The sequence below is a fragment of the Saccopteryx bilineata genome, chromosome 3 (genome assembly GCF_036850765.1).
Source record: "Saccopteryx bilineata isolate mSacBil1 chromosome 3, mSacBil1_pri_phased_curated, whole genome shotgun sequence".
NCBI lineage: Eukaryota > Metazoa > Chordata > Mammalia > Chiroptera > Emballonuridae > Saccopteryx > Saccopteryx bilineata.
The window spans coordinates 147809032-147829903 of NC_089492.1; the positions used below are offsets into that span (position 1 = coordinate 147809032).

The 20872-nt window shown below is 39.4% G+C and overlaps 1 protein-coding gene across 1 annotated transcript; it reads right to left on the reverse strand.

Moving 5' to 3' along the window:
* Nucleotides 1–7395: 7395 nt before the first annotated feature.
* IL1A (interleukin 1 alpha) lies at nt 7396–18396 on the reverse strand. The gene is made up of 7 exons (XM_066264820.1): nt 18362–18396; nt 17693–17747; nt 16677–16725; nt 15183–15405; nt 13204–13377; nt 10956–11077; nt 7396–8367 (listed from the first exon to the last, which is right to left on the reverse strand). The coding sequence occupies exons 2-7, from the start codon at nt 17737–17739 to the stop codon at nt 8170–8172; spliced, it is 813 nt and encodes a 270-aa protein (XP_066120917.1). The 5' UTR covers nt 17740–17747; nt 18362–18396; the 3' UTR covers nt 7396–8169.
* Between the last annotated feature and the right edge of the window lie 2476 nt (nt 18397–20872).

Here is a 20872-nt window from a genome sequence, read left to right on the forward strand (position 1 = left end):
AAACAAAAAGCAACAAACTGGGTACAGATGACATAGAAGTAGTGTTCCTTCACATGAAAAAGGCCATAAACCTGTGGTGGCGCATTGGGCAAAGCGTCGACTTGGAAATGCTGAGGTCGCTGGCCTGAAACCCTGGGCTTGCCTGGTCAAGGCACATATGGGAGTTGATGCTTCCAGCTCATTCCCCGTCTCTCCACTGTAAAATGAGTTAAAAAAAAAAAAAAAAGGGCCATAGATAACAAGCTCACTGCTTTTTCCTCTAAGATGGTGTTTCCCAACGTGGGGCCCACGCCCCACAGGGGGGCAATTCGATAGTTAAGGGGGGCAATTTGAAAATGGACTCGACACGACTTTAACTCTTTCGCCCCGGGCCATTTAAATGCAATGCTAGATATTGGTGCCAAATTTAACAAAAAATGCAATTCTTAAATAATTGCAGTAAATAATTATTAAGTATAATTTCGTTTGACGAGACCAAAATATCAACTGGGTGATTGGCGTGGTCAAGTAAACTTCGTCCTGGGTTCACCGCGGAGCGTGCTGTCTGCCGGGGGAGGGGGGGGGGGACCCGGACGTTTTAAAAACTCACTAAACAACGCAGTTATTCTCACCTAACTGGCCCATCACAACTTCTGTAGTGTTTCACATCATTCAGTTGGTGTTAATTTGAAATAAGTGTCAGTCAAAACTGTTGTAAAAGCTCGTTGATTTAATAAATATACATATATATATTGTATAGATATAATTGGTAAGTATTTGATTTTATTTTTATCAATATTATAAACTCTTTATTAAGTACTTCTTGCATCGGGGCTAGAAAGCAATAATATTTTATAAATATTATTGGGGCTATAATAGTGCATGCACAACAATTTTAATTTTAGAAGCATAACTTTCCAGAAAATTTTGTCAAGTGGAAAAAATATAGATACCTTTTGATTTGCGGTGGTAGTGTAGTAAATGTGTTATATACATTTAAATAAATATGAATTTTTAGTATACGTTTACTCTGTCACATTGAATATATTTTAACACATATTTTAATATTAGTTTTTAATTGATCTTATTTTTATTTCTTATAGCTCATAGTAAAATGAGTGGTGCAAGCAAGAAAAAAACTCGTCAATATTTGGAGGAATATTTAAAATTTGGGTTCATACCCGCTGTTCACGATGAGCGGATTCCTTTTTGTCTTTTATGCCAGCAATGCTTGACCAACGTATCAATGAAACGAGGTCGTCTTGAGGCGCATTTGAAGGCGAAACATAGTGCTCATATTAATTCAGATTTGAGTTACTTTAAAACTTTAAAGAAAAATTTTGAAAAAAGAACAACATTAAAGTCTCTATTTACTGCTCATACTTCAACTAATAATCGTGTTCTTGAGGCTAGTTATCAAATTTCTTTATTCATCGCTAAAACTAGAGAAAATCACACTATAGGAGAGAATTTAATAAAACCGTCAATATCAGCATTTCTTAAAATGGTTCTTGAAAAAGATGACAAAGATGTAAAAGCTATGCCACTCAGTGACCATACTGTTAGCAGAAGAATAGACGAAATGAGTGAGGATATTGAAAAACAACTTATTGAAAAGCTGAAAACAAGAAAATTCTCCTTGCAAATGGAAGAATCAACTTTGAGAGACAGTGAGGCAGTATTGATAACTTACATAAGATATATTGATAAAGGACATTTTGCTGAAGAAATGTTGTTCTGTAAAAGATTAGAAAGCACCACTACCTCCAAAGATATATATAATAAGCTAAAAAAACTACTTAGATGTCAATGATATACCAATGAAAAATATAACATCTTGTGCTGCAGATGGTGCTCCCAATATGATGGGCAAGAAAAATGGCTGCTTAAAATTGATGAAAGATGCGAATCCAGAAATGATTCTTGTGCATTGTGTTATTCATAGGGAAAACTTGGTAGCTAAAAACATCTCGTCTGTTCTGAATGAAGTATTACATACAGTAATAAAGTGTGTTAATGCTATTAAAGCTAATGCCAAATGTGAGCGTCTTTTCAAGCTATTTTGTGAAGAACAAAATGAAGACCATGTGAGACTTTTACTTCATACTGAAGTAAGATGGCTATCTAAAGGAAACTGTTTGAAAAGATTTATGGAACTGTTTGATACTCTTAGTGATTTTTTAAGTGACAAACCTGAAATGAAGTATCTGTTAACAATAGATGGTAAAGCATTTGTGAGTTATTTAGCCGATATCTTTGAAAAACTAAATATATTAAATAAGCAACTTCAAGGAACAAATAAAACTCTTGTCGATGCAAAAGCAAAGATATTTGGTTTCATTACCAATATTGAGTTATGTCAGAAACATATTAACAACAAAAACTTTAAACAGTTTCATTGGCTCCAAAAATGTGAAGTAACTGATACCGCTTTACTTGTTATTGTCAATCATTTGAATATTCTATTGGCTGATTTAAAAGAAAGATTTTCTGATTTAAAACAAATTGATTTCCCAACATGGATGATGCAGCCAATATTCGTGGATTTGTCTGATATATCAAATATGCAGTATCAAGAAGAACTCGCAGAATTGCAAAATGATGAGTCAGTTAAAGCTTTATTTAATATCAAAGGAGCGATGGCATGGCTTTGTGAGGAAACAGAAATCAAATACCCAAATTCAACCAAATGTGCAAGAAAACTATTGCTACCGTTTCCATCTTCATTTTTAGCTGAATGTGGATTTAGTGCTGTAAATGATTTACTGGTAAAAAAAAGAAATCGGCTGGATATAACACAACGTGGAGACTTGAGACTAAAGCTAACCAAATTGGAACCTAATATAAAATCTCTGTGCAGCAAGCATCAAGTGAAGGATCACACTAAATTAAAATAATAAATTAATATAGAAAAATCTGTATTAAAATTATTTGGAATTTAAATTTGTTTTTCATTATATGTTTTGAAATTTTACTTACTGTGTTTTGTTAACAATTTCATAGTGATTTCTTCCTAGAACCTATCATTTATGTTTATTAAGTGAACAAATCAATTTTTTAATGTTAAAAATTATGTATGTTACATAGGGGGGGGACATAAAAATTTTAGAAAGGTTAAGGTGGGGCATGGCACAAAAAAGGTTGGGAAACACTGCTCTAAGATCAGGAACAAGACAAGAATGTTCAATCTCATCATTTTTATTCAGCATAGTACTGGAGTCCCTTGCCAGAGCCATGAAGTGCAAGTAAAAGCCAACTAGGTAATAATAAGTAAAATCGTCTCTGTTCGCATATGACATGATACTATATATATAAAATTCTGAAGATGCCACCAAAAACAAAACAAAACAAAACCCCACCACCAAAACCAAAAAAACAAAACCACCACCAACAAACAATTATTTTTAGTAAATTTGTAGGGTAGAAAACCAATGAACAAAAACCAGTTGCATCTCTATACACTACCAACAAACTATGAGAAAGAGAAATTAAGAAAAACACTCCATTTAAAATTGCATCAAAAAGGAATAAAATACTTAGGAATAAATTTAACCAAGGAAGTGAAGAATCTGTACACTGAAAACTGTATACTGATGGAAAGATAATCAGTGCTCATAAATTGGAAAAATTAATATCTTTAAAATGTTTGTATTATCCTAAGTAATCCACAGATTCAGTGCAACCCCTATCAAAATTCCAATGCCATTTTTCACAGAAATAGAACAATCATAAAATTTGTATGCAATCACAAAAGGCTCCAAATAGTCAAAGAACTCTTGAGAAAGAAGAACAAAGCTGGAATCTTGTGCACTGTTGGTGGGAATGGAAATTGGTGCAGTCACTATGGAAAACAGTATAAAAATTCCTCAAAAAATTAAAAATAGAACTACCATATAATTCAGGATTTACAATTCTAGGTATATATCTAAAGGAAATGAAAACAGGATAATGAAGCATTATTTGCAATAGTCAAGCTATGGAAACAGCCTAAAGGTCATCAGTGGAGAAATGCATAAACAAATAGTGTATAATAAAATATGTATATGCAATGGAATAATATTCAACCATGAGAAAGAAAGAGATTCTGATGTTTGTGACAACATAGATAGAACTTGACACTACCCTAAGTGAAATAAGTCAGACAGAGAAAAATAAATACTGCATGGTATCACTTACATGTGGGATCTAAATACAAGTCGAACTCATCGTTTTTTTTCCTCATCAATTTGGAAACTGATGAGTGAAGACCATCATAAAATTTTTTTTGGTGTAAATTGGTATTTTGTTGTGCAATATTTTAAATGAATGTATGCATTCATTTAAAAATTCAGGAAAACATATAACCATAAACCTTTATAAATCACTCAACCAGTCAGAAGTGAAGATTGTTAACATTTTTTTTTGTATATATATATATTTTTTTCTGAAGCTGGAAACAGAGAGAGTCAGACAGACTCCTGCATGCTTCCGACTGGGATCCACCCGGCACGCCCACCAGGGGGCGACGCTCTGCCCACCAGGGGGCGATGCTCTGCCCCTCCAGGGCGTCGCTCTGTTGCGACCAGAGCCATTCTAGTGCCTGGGGCAGAGGCCAAGGAGCCATCCCCAGCGCCCAGGCCATCTTTGCTCCAATGGAGCCTCGGCTGCGGGAGGGGAAGAGAGAGACAGAGAGACAGAGAGGAAGGAGAGGGGGAGGGGTGGAGAAGCAGATGGGCGCTTCTCCTGTGTGCCCTGGCCGGGAATTGAGCCCGGGACTTCTGCACGCCAGGCCGACGCTCTACCACTGAGTTAACCGGCCAGGGCCAGATTGTTAACATTTTGATGTATAATATATCTTTTAGTAATCATTTAAATATAAATAGTTGGTATTTTGAATAAAAACAGGATCACACTATAAAATACTTGTAACCTATTCTTTTTTTTTTTTTTTTTTTTAGAGAGGAGAGGGAGAGAGAGAGGAGAGACAGAGAGAGAGAAGGAGGGGGAGGAGCTGGAAGCATCAACTCCCATATGTGCCTTGACCAGGCAAGCCCAGGGTTTCGAACCGGCGACCTCAGCATTTCCAGGTCGACGCTTTATCTCACTGCGCCACCACAGGTCAGGCGTAACCTATTCTTTATATGTGACAATATACTGTGAACAAAATAAAACTATGTCACTGCCTGACCTGTGGTGGTGCAGTGGATAAAGCGTCAACCTGGAAATGCTGAGGTCGCCGGTTCAAAACCCTGGGCTTGCCTGGTCAAGGCACATATGGGAGTTGATGCTTCCAGCTCCTCCCTCTTCTCTCTCTCTGTCTCTTTCTCCTCTCTCTCCCTCTCTGTCTCTCTCCTCTCTAAAAATGAATAAAAATAAATAAATAAATAAATAAATAAATAAATAAAACTATGTCACCAAATTACAGATGTCACAAAAACTAAGAGAAAAAGCTAATGTATAAAAAAATCAGAATTTGGAAAATTTTAGAAAAATCTGGGGCCATATTAATGAGATTAAATTTAACAGAGATAAATTTAAAGTTTGCACTTAGGTTGAGAATTGGTGTAGGTCTTAATTGCCTTAAAACACTATACGAATCAACAATGTCACTTGTTTTCAAAAACCAATGTCACTTTCTAGCAAAAGCATGTTGTCTAAAATAGGAAGGACAAGATCTAACTCTAGGTTCTTTCAGTCTGACCATATTGTGACGATGTCGGTAAAGACTCAAGAGGACAATTTTGATAAATGTATATAGTCACAAAACCACCGTATGATTATGGAATAGACATAGATACACAAGCATATATTTACATCCACCACAATAATTATTGCTATTGCAACTATTTCTGTCACCCCCAAAACATTTGAGTGTAGGTATTTTAAATATCAGGGGGATGATTTAGTGGCAAGAGGGCTTGGCTTTTTGTTTCTGTACCTTGGGCTTAAAGGTGATTTGTTTTTTCTCTCATCATTTTAGAAACTGATGTATAAAGACCATTCTAAAAGAAATAGACTCCAACAAGTTCAGTGCCAACACTGTTTAACCCCATCATAGTGACCTTCTTACCCCTGAGGCAGGGGAGATGGCAACTGAATACATGAACAATAGTGTTCACCATGTGCTTCTCTTCTCTTTTTTCTCTGATGCCACTTTGAGGATTTTACCTTCTATACCCCTGCTGTCTTCCAAATCTATATATAGATCTAACTTCTCTTGAGTTCCAGATACATTATCATCTCCCCATTCTACATGGGCATCCTGCCAGTAGCTGAAAGTACATGTCTAAAATGCTACTCATCATATTGCATCCTGGTAGTGAGAAGTACTCCATATTTCCACCAAATGTACTGATTGACACTATCATTCACCCTCTTTCCAGTACCAGAAAATTGGGATCATCTATGACTACTCTTTTACCATTATTTTCCACATCTAATTCCAAGTTCTCTTGATTTTAACTTTTCCAACTCAACATATCTTATATCCATGCTTTTTAAATGCATTAGTTAGTTATTAAGGTGGCTCTGTATGTACAAATTTGTGTGGATATATAAACACATGTGTTGTAAGTGTGTAATGTAAACTTAAATAAACCTAAGAATTTTATCATTCTTTGTTTTTTCTTGAGAGAGAGAGAGAGGAAGGGAGAGAGATGAGAAGCATCTACTTGTAGTTGTGTCAATTTAATTGTTCATCAATTGCTTCTCATATGTGCCTTGCCTGTGGGGCTCAAGCAAAGCCAGCGATCCCTTGCTCAAGCCAGTGACTTTGGGTTCAAACCAGCGACCTTGGAATCATGTCAAAGATTCCATACTTAAGCCAGCGACCCCACACTCAAGCTGGTGAGCTTGGGGTTTTGAACCTGGGACTTCAGCATCCCAGGTTGATGCTCTATTCACTGCACCACCACCAGTCAGGCATTATTATCATTCTAAATGCCATTTATGTTACTGGCTAGTGAACAAAGGGGAGAGAAAAAGTATAAAATCTTGGTTTGGTTTTGTAAAGTAATACTATTGTTATTTATATGAACTTTTATCATTTGTTCCTAATTACCATGCAGTAAAATAATGATTAAAACAACTAGTAATTATGTGTCAATTTACTTCTTTAAAATTTTTATTCACTTATGATTGATAAGTATCATTCCTCATTGTTGCTAGTAATGTAAAACTATGGCTTGATCTTTTTAGAATCTAGAAAGAACATTACTTATGTTCCAGAAAAGAAAGTTTAGATAACAATTGTCCTGTGGTTGCCAAAGTTAAGTTCATTCCATTTTAGCTAGCATGACTTGACAGCAGGTGAAATTGAATGTCAAATGAATGACAAAGTGAGTCTGAAGGCAGAAGAATGGAAGATTTTGGACAATTACCAGTTCAAATAAAAAATAATAGTTAATATAAATTTATTATAAGTACAAGAATCCCAGATACTAAAATACAGAGCCTTGTGGCAATGGAAAAAACATGACTTGGATCAAAGTGCTTTAGTGTAAATACATCAAACTCATTCAGCCTGAAAAACACTGTCTATTGTTGAGGATAGCTGGTCACACTCAGAGACTGCAAAAAATGGCAATAAATATAATAATATATTATAATTATCTTAAATTATATTTATAAATATATATGTACATATAAATAATAACTTAAAATAACATTCCATGCTTTGCCTTGTTCTTGAAGTTCAGTTTCAAGAAGCATTTTATTGGAATGATCTCATTGATTGTCATAAGATACTGTTAAGGCAGAAAGGATATAGGTCCCAGAAACTTATAGTAAGTATTTGATTAAGGGTCCATCAGCAACTTAAAAGCGGAAGGTAAGCAGTTGGAATGAAATCTATGGCTTTTCATTCCAAGTGCCATTGTGGGTATTAGTTTTCTTAAGCCTTAATTAACTCATATGTAGTACAGGTATAGTCTTTTTGATAGTCAGGAGCCTTGGTCCTCCCAAGGTTATTATGAAGAATAATAATTAAAACAATTGGTAGTCTGCATTGTATAGGGTGTTCCTTAAATAACAAGCAATACTATATGTCAGTGTTGGTTCACTAGACCTTACTCCCTCTCTTACAAAGAGAGTAAACATTCATTTAGAATTACGAAGGTTCAGCACATGCTCAGCAAATGACTAAGATTTGACTTCTTCATGTACATGGTACATACGGACTGTTAACATTTCACAAGTAAGTAGACTTGAGAGTCAAGGCTGGTTTTCCAGTATCTGAAAGTCAGTGATAGAGGGTAGCCCACTTGCCAGGTGCACTGGGTATTCTTGCTTTGTGGCAATAAACAAATTTGGATGGGCAACTGACTTGAAGTAGTTCTTAGTGCCATGAGTTTCCAAGAAGAAGAGGAGATTGGTCTCATTTCTGATGGTTTTGGGTGTCTCAGGCATCTCCTAGGATAAGGAGAACAGAGATGTTAGAGAATGAGATGCTAAAACAAGAACTAAAGTTCAATCCTTTGGCATGTGGCCTTTGTGCGAAACACAGCACTTTACAATTATGATTGCAATATGATGTGGTTCTTCATTCATTTGTTCATCCAGCAAGCATTTTTTACATGCCTCTTAGATGTTTGGCCCCATTTATTCATAATATTTTATTTCCTTGGTTAACAGGAGAGAAATTTAAATTAGTCATGAAGATTGCCAATGATAGCAGTGTCTCCCTGTATCCTGACAGGTGGGGCCAAACTTGTTCTTGTCCTACCTCCAACATAGGCCTAGAGCATTTTGTGTCAAATCCAAGCACTAGACCTCTAAATTCTAAGACCTCTAAGATCTTGACTTCTAAGTATACAAATCATACCTTTAGGAAATACAATTTAGAGATATTAATGTCCTTATTTAAGTCAACAAATGAAGGTTAACCCCCCACACACACACACACCAATTCTCACTTGCCATGTGCACCAGGTATATTAGCTGCTGAATCTTCTTCAGTGCAGTTGTTGACAATTGTGATATCTTTACACTGTACTATTCTTGTGGTTTTGAATAGACTCTAACAATACTTCTATGGAAAGGTAAAATTCAAATTCCAACTTGAGATGCTTCATCTTTACTCTTTTTAATCTAGAACAACTAAATGTCCTTTTGAGGTTTCCTTGGGGTTTTCAACGTCATTAAGGTTTTTATTTCCAAAACCTATTCCTTTCCTACTTTTTCTCATCTCAGTGAATGTAGTTCCTCCTCTTGCTCTTTTTTGGTTCTGTCTTCAAAATGTAAGGAGATTCTGTCTACTGCTTTTCACCTGTCTCATCACTTCCCATCCCATGACTGTTTTCAACTTCTACGTGGGCCCTCTGCTTCCTCTATTGCCTTCCTTCTGATCTAGTCTCCATTTAAAAAATATAAATAAACTTCTTTTAGTGGCTTTTTGTTGTATTTCAGATGAAATTTGAATTCAAGGCTCCACCAATTCTAGCTCCTTCTATCCTCCCTCTTCCTCATGGTGCCCAGCTCTTAGAGTGTCCTTCTGATCTTTTAAGCTGGTCTTTAAGCTCTTAAAAGTCTAGGGCCTGGGAGCAGCCAGACCCCACCCCCCGGTTCAGAATGCCTTACTCCCACCCACCCCCTTGCATAATGGCATGCTCCCTCTCTCACATCAGTAGCTCTCATCTCACAAGGAGCTCTATTCCTGCCCCTCTGTCTAAAGAGCACCCTTCCACTTTCCTCAGCATCCTGTTCATTTGTTTTATTTATTTATTTATTTTCCTTTACAGGGACAGAGAGAGAGAGTCAGAGAGAGGGATAGATAGGGACAGACAGACAGGAACGGAGAGAGATGAGAAGCATCAATCATCAGTTTTTCGTTGCGACACCTTAGTTGTTCATTGATTGCTTTCTCATATGTGCCTTGACCGTGGGCCTTCAGCAGACCGAGTAACCCCTTGTTTGAGCCAGTGACCTTAGGTCTAAGCTGGTGAGTGTGTTTTTAATTTGCTCAAGCCAGATGAGCCCGCGCTCAAACTGGCAACCTCAGGGTCTCGAACCTGGGTCCTCGGCATCCCAGTCCAACGCTTTATCCACTGCGCCACCGCCTGGTCAGGCCTGTTCATTTGTTTTATAGCATCTTGTACATTGTGCTGGTTGTTTAGTTTGTCTACTGTCTGTGTCCCCCCAGACTAAGTTCTATAAGGTTAGGGATTTTGTCACACCACTCTTGACGTAGCTGTGGGCACTATGCTTGATAGATAGAAGGCTCTCACTAATAATGCTTACTGAATGACTTCATGAATGAAGCTACTGCCTTACTCTGCAGACACACTTTTATCACACTTGATCCAGATATGGAAACACGTGTACCATGTAAATCCTACTAGGGGTGGAGGGGTAGATTATACATTTACTGCATAAAAGTCATCTATTAATCAGTGGAGAAAATATCTAAGACTACAGTGGGCATATGTGTATCTGCATATTTATGGAAGAAGGCGGTAGTGGAGGCGGGGCTGGAATGAAGGACAGTGTTCACACCAATGAAGAGAGAGAGAGGCACTAGAGTCAGAAGGCCAGGATTTGAACTGGAGTCTTGGTCCAGTTTTTGCCTTGTGCCAGCTAGCACATGGTTAATCATCCCTGATCTCAGTGGGCTTGTTTGAGTTTCTTGGAGGCAGACCCATTGTCCTAATGCCTACCATCACATAGGTCAGATAGCAGATGTCAGTGAGGATCAAAGAAAGTTGGAATAAATGGATGTCTTGGGATGGGAGGTGAACAGGATCAGACAGGAAAAGAAAAAAGAAGGAAGAAGGCCATTTGTCTCATATATAATCTTGCATCTCCATTTTACTCTCTCACAGATCCTGCTTAGAATTGTCCCTGGGGATAGGTGAGGCACAGGATGGGGGTAGCTGAGCAGGTGGGGACTGTGGGAGCAAGAGAAGAGGACTGTGCATCCTGCTAGGGCTGTCTGCCTATTGAGGTAATTTACAAATGTATGTGGTGTAATGAAGGGAAGTTAGAGTCCAGGTACAACTCACCTGTAGCAATACAGGATCATCTTCATTTTGGGCACTCACAAATAGTCGTGTTTTTGAGATTCTTAGAGTCACAGGAAGTTTAAGATCTTCATTTGATATATAACCACTTATGTCAAATTTCACTGGTGAAGAGAAAAGCCAAAAAGAAAGTAAATCCATTGTATTTGTATAAAATCAAGAGTATATGTAGATACACTGTGTGAGTGTGTATGTGCATGCATGTGTGTGTGTTAGGTCCCTGCCATGCTGTAAGCACCAGAAATTAAATGTGGTACATCTCTGTGTCCTTCCCAATGTTTGCCACATTTACTAGGCAGGTAGATACTTGATTAATGTCTTTAGAATTTTCTATGTTGAATAAATGCTTGGGGGCTGAGTATTTGGTAAGTCTCTTGTAATTACACTAGTAGGGTGGACCCTGTAATTTGTGAGATCATGAGTTTGTAATGACCTGAAATGGAGGGGTTAAGGAAGCTGATACTCATGTTGCTAGTGATTGTGACCTGTAGTTCAGTTTCCCTTAGAGAACAATGTTTAGTAAGAGTTGTAAAATTATATATGGAGTTCCACTTTTGGGATATGCTCTAAAGAGATAACCTCACTGGAAAAAAATGTGTGTATACTAAGATATTTGCAACAGAATTAGTCAGAGCAAAAATATGTGCGGAAAATTGTGTGAAATAATATTAAGTAGGAAAATAGAACACAAATAATTTGTGTCAAAGAGTGGGAAACATGTTGACTGAAGTCCAATCAGAAAGAGTCCTACAATAGAGGAGCCTCTGTGGATCTCTGAAAATTATTGGGGACTGAAAAGCCAACAGGGTTTTTGCAGTTTAGAGTTTTGGGAAACAGAAGTGTAGGGAACTGGCCATATGCTGACAGTCTGCCCAACCCCCCACCTCAGTTGCTTGATTAGGTTGCAAAAGGCTGTTAAGCTGTGGTGCTGGATTGTTTACACTACCCCCCATGTTCCCCAGAAAGACTGGAGGCAAGTTTCTTCTATCCTTTGTTTTATGTAAAGTTAAGATGATATGTATGGTGGGGGTGTTCTGCACTTGGTAAAATTCTTGGGTTGTCTTGGAAACATAATCAGAGATCTCTGATTTGCTAATGGCCTCACTTTGCCTTATAAATAAGCGGTCGTGGTGGAGTGTGCTTTCTTCTTGCCATCAGCAATTGCAGAGTCCTCCCAACCCCATCCTTTATTTCTTTAAGCCTATTTTCTTAATTCCATGCCATTCCCACTCAGGACCTGGAATTACTAGCTGTGCTGGTTTGTGACCAAAAATAATTTTGTATATGAGGACATGTCCTTATGCTAAACAGTACATCATGGAAATTGGACTTGGTGATAAAACTTCTTAGACACTAAATTTCATCTTTCAGAACATGTTTGCAGCTTATTGGCTATTTTGCCTCACAATTGTTTTATATAATTGTAATAATGGCTCTTTCTAGTTCAATATTATTTCTTCTTCTTTTTTTTTGTACGTGTGTTTTTCTTAAGTGATAAGCGGGAGGCAGGGAGACAGACTCCCACATGCACCCTACTGGGATCCACCCGGCAAGCCCACTAGGGGATGATGCTCTGCCCATCTGGGGCCATTGCTCTGTTGCAACTGGAGCCATTTTAGTGCCTGAAGTGATGCCATCCTCAGCACCTGGGCCAACTTTGCTCCAATGGAGCTTTGGCTGCAGGAGAGGAAGAGAGAGACAGAGAGGAAGGAGAGGGGGTGGAGTGGAGAAGCAGATGGGCGCTTCTCCTGTGTGCCCTGGTCGGGAATCAAACCTGGGACATCCACATGCTGGGCTGACGCTCTACCACTGAGCCAACTGGCCAGGGCTAGTTCGGTATTATTTCTAAGTTTGATTGGTGAGCTTACCAATGAAACATGATGGCTTCTCATTGGCTCTGGGTAAACTTGGGTGAGTTGTTTAATATTTTTGAGATTCAATTTTCTCATCTTTAAAATAAGGGATAAGACTGAAAGAACCAAAAGAGAAACTTTATCAGAAAGCTTCCCACTCAGTGTCCTCTCAAAGACAGGACACTTCTCTTGGTGTCTTCCAGGTTTGGCTGAGGCTCCTGTCCTTGCCTGGGATTTTTACGGAGATGATATGCATCCTTCTATTCAAGAAGAATTATGCAAAGGCAGGAATCTAGAGAGGTATATTCTTTGAAAATAGAAAGCTTAAAGAAATACAGAAATAATAGGAGGAGAAGATGACTGGGTTGTCCACTTACCTGCTTGGTCCAGATCATTTAATGCAGTAGCCATGAGGTATTGACCTGACGTATCTCGAATGATACTTTGACTGAGGGTGTCATTCAGGATGCACCGCTGTTTGATGACCCTCATGAAGTTGTACTTCATGCTGCTCTGGAAGCTGTAAGGTGCTGATGCAGGCTGGATGGTCTCTACAACCAGAAGCACAAGCTGAGATTAATGTCTGGGTGCAAACAAGACATATCTGCCTTAATGCAAGCATAGAAAGCAGCCATGGAAAAGATATTAGAATACTACAGTGCAGATGAGGAGGCAAGAGGCAGAATCACCCAGTAGCAGTAGAGTGGTCTCTGGGATCATTACTGTGGTACTTATTCTATTTAAACTTTGATGGCTCAGTATATTTTTGTGTGTGTGTATGGTGACAGAGACAGAGAGAGAGAGAGAGACAGAGAGAGGGACAGATAGAGACAGACAGACAGGAAGGTAGAGAGATGAGAAGCATCAATTCTTCGTTGTGGCACCTTAGTTGTTCATTGATTGCTTTCTCATATTTGCCTTGACCAGAGGGCTATAGCAGAGCGAGTGACCCCTTGCTCAAGCCAGTGACCTTGGGCTCAAGCCAGTAACCTTTGGTCTCAAGCCAGCTATCATAGGGTCATGTCTTTGATCCCATGCTCAAGCTGGATGAGCCCACACTCAAGTCAACGACCCCGGGGTCTCGAAACTGGGTCCTCTACATCCCAGTCTGACACTCTGTCCACTGTGCCACCGCCCGGTCAGGCTATGCCTCGGTATTTCTAAAGAAATAAATACATTAAAATTATGTAAGGCACTGAAGGAGCAGGTCTAAATGTCTGTCACCCCTCGGCACAGTAGTGTAAGTCAATAGCTTCACAAACCCTCATGGTTGTGTAACTCTACTTCTGGGAGTCTGTTCTCAGGAAGTGAATGGTGGTAGAAATGAGGGTTTATTGATGCTTATTGTTGCATTACTTACAACACTGAAAAACTAGCACTCTAAAATGCCCTTGATCTATTGTTAAGTGAAAGAAAGGTAGATATCAGATTGTGTATAGTATGATCCTAACACTTCCCTGCGTGCGTATGTACATAGAAACAACTTTGAGAAATGTATCACAGTGCTAGCAGTGGTGAACCCTTAGTGGGAGCATGATGATTTTTATTTTCTTTCTTACATTTTCTTGTATTTCTTAATTTTCTAGGTGATCATGTATTAGTGTTCAGCTGTTACCTTAAAAATATTGGGTTTATGTTTTACACAGTGTTGTAGAGAAGAGGCATGGGAGAAAAGTCATGATTTTTAGAGTCAGTACTGAATTTGGTTTGAGGCTTCCCCATGTACACATTGTGTGACTTTGGGCAGGTGATGACCTCACTGAGCTCACATTCCTCATATGTAAAATGAGAATGGCAGGTTGTTGCCAAGTTGTGAGATAATGCAGTTGTTAATAAAGTATTGTTGTTGATAGCGTTAACAAAAGAAGGAACACTGGTAGTAATAGTAATAATAACAACAGCAGCAATAGCTAACATTTATTAGGTATTTACTACATGCCAGGCATTATTTAAGTCCAGAAACTTGCAAGTTTTGACACATTTAACCTTCTCAATAGTAGGGGCTTTGATCATCTCCATTTCACAGTAGAAGAAACTGGAGCATTGCAAGGTTAATTAACTAGGCCAAGGAGGCAGAGTTAGCATGGGGGGGGGGACATAGTTGTACATTGTTATCCACTACCTTTACAATATGGCCATGAAATGAGCACATGAGCAAATACTTTAGACTCAGGTAACTGCTGCTTTCTCTCTGCTGGAGAAAGACAACACTTAATTTTCCTTCCTTATAGTTACCAGTCTAATGCCTGGTTGCCTTCTTTTTTACTAATTCTATGTTTTATTTGCATCCATACTTTATTGTCTCTATATTTGCTTAAAAATGGAAAACAAGAATATTATTGTACTTGACCCCTACCTTCTTCTGGATCATTGGCAATGGCATCCAAGTCATCATGGGTGATAAACTGGTTGAAACTCAATCGTCTCTTCTTCAGAATCTTCCCGTTGGCTGCCACCACCACCATACTCTCTTTGAAGGTAAGCTGAGATGTCTTAGAGGTTTCAGAGGTACTCAGAGACATAAATTTATCCATGTAGTCCTCGGGAAGTGGGTCAAAACTTGCATCATAGAAGGATTTCTATGAGGAAAAGAAGTAGAAACTGAGAGGCTACCCATGGCCATAGCATGAGAGTCCTTTCAGTAAAAATTTTATTCACCAGAGTCAGTGAGAAAGCTTTCCATTTGGGTCTTGGCTCACCCATATTTCATCAGTCTTCCCCTCCTCCCCATCCTTCCCTCTCAGGATCTCCCTGGAAGAATGTGATCTCTTGGCCAGTCTTTGTCATCCATTGGCTGACTCAAACATGAGATGTAATGAAGCAACTTTACAAGCAAGATCTTAAGGAGTGGTGGCCTTCCAGTTAGTTTTCCCACAGGAAGTTAGACTTTTGCTGGACACAGTGCAAATATTTTTAAAACACTCCTCTGTGGACATCTTTTATTTATTTATTTAAAAAACTTTTTTTTTTTCATTTTTCTGAAGCTGGAAATGGGGAGGCAGTCAGACAGACTACCGCATGCGCCCAACAGGGATCCACCTGGCATGCCCACCAGGGGGTGATGCTCTGCCCATCCGGGGCATTGCTCTGTTGCATCCAGAGCCATTCTAGCATCTGAGGCAGAGGCCACAGAGCCATCCTCAGTGCCTGGGCCAACTTTGCTCCAATGGAGCCTTGGCTGTGGGAGGGGAAGAGAGAGACAGAGAGGAAGGAGAGGGGGAGGGGTGGAGAAGCAGATGGGCGCTTCTCCTGTGTGCCCTGGCTGGGAATCGAACCTAGGACTCCTGCACGCCAGGCTGACGCTCTACCACTGAGCCAACCAGCCAGGGCCTACAGACATCTTTTAAAGCCAGTATCAAAGACACACAAGGCAGTACTTGTGTGGTCTCCTAGAAAAATCACACGGCTGGCAAATGGCCTGCATCTTTCACCTCAACTTCATGGTTTGTGACATTGCAAGGCTATCTCTAATCTGTGGAGCTGAAGTCAGAGGGGTGATCCCAACATATCTCTTTAGGAGACAGAGTCCTGGTGAAGTGGCCCAAAGGTACTATCTCAGGATGACATAACTAACATTCATTCTGATGAAGCCTGATCAAGAGACTCCAGTTCTTGGGGTTCAGGGTAGTTCTTCTCTGTTCTGGGAAAATTTAGTGAGAGGAAGAAGGCCATCAATTCTTACTGCAGAAAGGCAGTCTACCTCACTTATAATGAAGAGATATATGTCTCTGGACCTCTTGTGAGTGTACAACAGAAGCATCTAGGACTCAAACCATTGCTGTTCTCTTCTGGTAGAGAAAATACTATTGTGTCTGAATAGCAATCCTGTAAGAATCAATCATTTGCTTACCTGATTCAGAGAGAGTTGGTCAATTTCAGAACTGTATTCTTCATTTTCACTGTCAAACAAGATGACAAGAGTGTAATTGTTTGCTATACCATACCACCACTACAGTCACTGGGCAACATATTTTAATGACCACATTAGCTTTAGGTAAAACACACACACACACACACACACACACACACACACACACACAGAGCCACTACTGTCATCTTAGAAAATTAAGAACTTCTATATACATACATATATATAGTGATTTGTCCCTCACTAATTTGGAATTAGTAATCATCAGGGCAGACTTTGAACTTTACCAACAAAGACAGGGCTTGGCTAATAAATTGAAGAATTGTAATTAAATTTCAGAGAAAAATGTTAAGCTCCTCAAGAGAAAAGAAATATTTTTGAAACACTTCATTTTAATTTTAATCAAATAGATTATGTTACACATTGCTTTCATGTAGTCACTAAAATAGATTTAGTCATTTATACTTGGCAGCACATCCAGACAACATTTGGATAGCCAAGTGCCGGTGCCATGGGAGCAGCATGTTTGGTAAAGTGCTCTCTAATTTCACCTTTGTATCCGTGTGTATTCCCCCTCTGTGTGAATGAGGTGTGATTGTGTGTGAGCACTCACGTGCTCAGAGTGCTGGGAAGCCATTTCCCATTCCAGATTCAGATCTAGAAGTTTTCTGAGAATGGTTTCTCTCTGACAGGCCATTAAAATCCATTACTGTATAAGAACATGTGACCCCAGAGGCTCTTTCTAAGTAGATTCACTAGGACTCAGCAGGCTTTAAAGTTAGTTTTTCTATAATGGCCATCTCCCTGTCAATGGCACCTCAGTTTGCCCTGCTGATGATTAGTTTCCCTAGGTCTTTGCTAAGCCCGCTCTGACTCTGGAGGTAGCACACATCTTTCTGTCTCTGCCAGTCTTTCCCCATGCTGGTTGCTCTAACTCTTAGCTGGCTTCCAACATGCCTCGATCCCCGCATCGAATCACAAGAGAATCTATTTCCTACCTGTAACAGGTCTTCAGGTCTTCAAAGATGTCAGGGACCTTGGCCATCTTGACTTCTGCAACAGAGAACACCAGGGGCTGTCAGCTGAGCCAGTCTCTGACCCAGATGCTTACAAGGGGAACCACCTCTGCTCTGCGCTTCTTGAGAAACTTAAAGCATGACTTAGCTCACACTCAACATTTTTTCCCATTTGTTTTTACTCCCTTGAATTATTTGCTTATGTTTCTGCCTCCTCTACCAGACTGTAAACTTCTTTTAGAATCTTAATATCTCTTATATGTCCAACTCAATATATGCATATAGTACGCATTTAGTGAACTTCGGATAAGTTTAAAAAAAACCCTACAAGAATGAGGTCTTTGCCTTACATAGAAGCAAGAGAGTTGAAATTCCAGTTTTCTCTTGGTAGTTTTTGGTAGTCGAGTTCCCTCTGAAGGAAGACTTGGCTGTACCCACCTGTGTCCTTTTCTGAGATCAGTTCCTCTGTCTCTCAGTTCCTCATCAGGAGAAAAAATCATTTTCTAAAATCTGACTGATTCTAACTCACACACTAAACGAGGAAAGGACAAGAAAGGAAGAAAAAGGCTTTAGCTTCAGAGAAGGCAGTTTGAGAGATAAAAGTCAAGGAGAAAAAATAGTTTAAAAGCCAAAGATGTGATAGGACAATACCTTTGCTACTCAGGCGCCAGTGAAGTGACTCCCTCTCTGCCTGGAGACTTCCTTAGCCCAGTTGGGCTCCTCTGCCTTTTGTCTCTTAGGGAGTGGGTGGGGCCATCTGTGCGTCACGGGGAATTCACAAGGAAGGATCTTGCTTTGTATACTTTTATGTTCATTCATCTTTATGCTAGGCAAAATACAGACATTATAAACTTAGTATTGTTTACAAAGATTCTTCAGAGTTTTTGATTTGGTTTATGTTATTTATTGCTTTTCTCTGAACAATTATAAACACATAGTCTTAGAAAAAAGGAACAAGAAACTTACAAACTAAAAATATATGGTGGAAAAAAAGGAGAACTACTAAAATCCTAATTACAGGTGGCTAGAGTTGGAGAGGAGCTCTGGAGTTGTTTTCTGTGTTTTGGCTTAGCTTCTCTCTTGTCCCCCATGGCTGAGTAGGATTTGACAGAGCACTTGGCAGCCCCTGGCCGCTGAGCAATGGCCCTTGAGGGTAGAAGACCCATATTTTTCTGAAGAAAGAGGTTTGTTTGAATAAGCATAACTCACTCAGAGTACAGGGTGACAACCTGCTGGTTAGGGCAGGATAGTGGGGACAAAAGTGGTATTCAACCACAAAAGTCTTCATCCTTCTCCTTTCCTTACAACCCATTTCCTACGGAAGTAACAGAGCTTCAGGAGAAAACTCTCAGCCTGGCCATGGTATAGCCTCCACCAGAGTCCAAAGAGCTGTCTGGTCTTTTTCAGGAGAAATCCCAGGTATGGGACGATAGCGGCAGACTCAGGGAAGTATGGGCAATTCTCCAGCCAGAGGCCAGTGGTTAGATTCAAGAATAGAGATTGGAGAAAAGGAAGGGACTCGTGTATGACATTGGTCAAACTTTCTCAGTATTCTGAGGCTAGCCCAGCTCAGGTGGTGCAACAGCAGACTCTTAGCAGATATATGCTTCAGGTTTCTTGGTTGGAGTTGAAACCACATATATTTTAAATGAAGAAAAAAGATGGAAGAAGAGGGTAGAGGAAGAAAAAGAAGGTAAAGAGAGAAAGGTGAGGCGTGGCAACATGTTATCAAACACAAAAACATAGAACTGAGAGTAAATGCCTTGTGTGACTTGGGTTAAGTGTTCTCTCTGGTCCTGTTCAAATGTGAATGATGGAGTTGGTTAGATGATCCCCATGGTCTAACCTAGGTACCACATGTCTGATTCTGATTCTGTTGCCCAGGTAGTTCCTCCTGAAGAAAGGCCTGGTGTTTTAATAGCCATAAACAAGAGGTACAGAAATAGTTGGCATCCTGGATGTAGGCAGTGTAAATATGGGACCAGACTGGGGCAGACCTTGGGTGTCTCAGAGGTCATTGTATAAGTGGTGATGATAGCCAGTTCTCTACATCTGCGGTTCCCCTTCAGGTAACACAGAAATCACCCTTCTGCCTCCCGGAGCTCTTGGGAAGACTGCTAGTAAGAAGCAATTGCAGAGCACATTGTGGATGTGGGCTGCTATGGCGATGCAACTAAACAAAAATAGTAACTGCTAATTATGGCTCTGTCACTGGGGACCCTATATAGTCATTGTTGTAATGTTTTGGTTCACCAGAAAAAAATTGTTCTTATGAAAATATTGGTTTGAAAAACTTCAACGGGGAGGACAGTTTCAGAGGAAGACTCTGTTGAAACCTTGAAGATGTTTAGTTTCTGGAGGGAATATTTAACACTTCTTTGGTAATCCAGGAAAATACCATTGGTCCCATCGTTAGTGGCAACACCCCTCCTGGCAAGGGCACTCCTCTGTTGTAAAGAATTCTCCAATGTGGTAGTTGAATTTCTTAAGGAGAGTTTGAAATTTTTTCTAGAAAAACAACTCAGGTTGAGGTCTAATTTAACTTTCTCTTTTATATGACCTTTTTAGAAACCAGTTTTTAAAGAAAGAACCATGTGAGTGAAATTTAGAGAGGGGGAAGTTCCTGCTTGGTTTCAGGGAGCCTGCTGTTTTGTGAGCGTGAACAAAGGTTGACTTGTAAGGAAACTTCATTACCAGACCATCTCTTTCTGAGGAACAGAAAGAGGATTATATTACAATAGATAGTGCTTCACTGGGACCACAAGGGTGTTTGTGGCTGTCCTGACATGAATTTTGGGTGCCTTCTTGTATCTACCTCTTGACTCTGAAGAGGCTTCAATGGCCCCCTTTTAGTAATTTTCACCTAAATCACTCAGAAAAAAAAATTTGTTATGTTTTCTGTGTCAAGAGTTTTGCTAGGCATCAGAATTTTCCTTTCTTGGTTCGCAACATTAGATATTCAAAATGAGATGATATATTTTGGTAGGTAGGTGGATATGCTTTATAAGCTTAAAGGTGTGGGTCCAAAGAGTTGTGATAATGCTTTTTCTTTGAAAAGTTCTTTGCAGCTCACAAAGAGCTCTCACCTTCCCTGTCTCACTGGCTCCTCGCTTTACCTACAACAGGTAGTGATTACTATCCCCTTTCACAGCTGGTAACCCC

What these genes read in the sequence shown, in the direction of transcription:
- IL1A (XM_066264820.1), bottom strand. Translation starts at nt 17,739, where the DNA reads ATGGCCAAGGTCCCTGACATCTTTGAAGACCTGAAGACCTGTTACAG. An exon ending in GACCTGAAGACCTGTTACAG is followed by an intron (nt 16,726 to 17,692) that starts GTAGGAAATAGA and finishes CTTGTTTGACAG; the next exon opens with TGAAAATGAAGAATACAGTT. An exon ending in ATGATCCTGTATTGCTACAG is followed by an intron (nt 8,368 to 10,955) that starts GTGAGTTGTACC and finishes TCCTTATCCTAG; the next exon opens with GAGATGCCTGAGACACCCAA.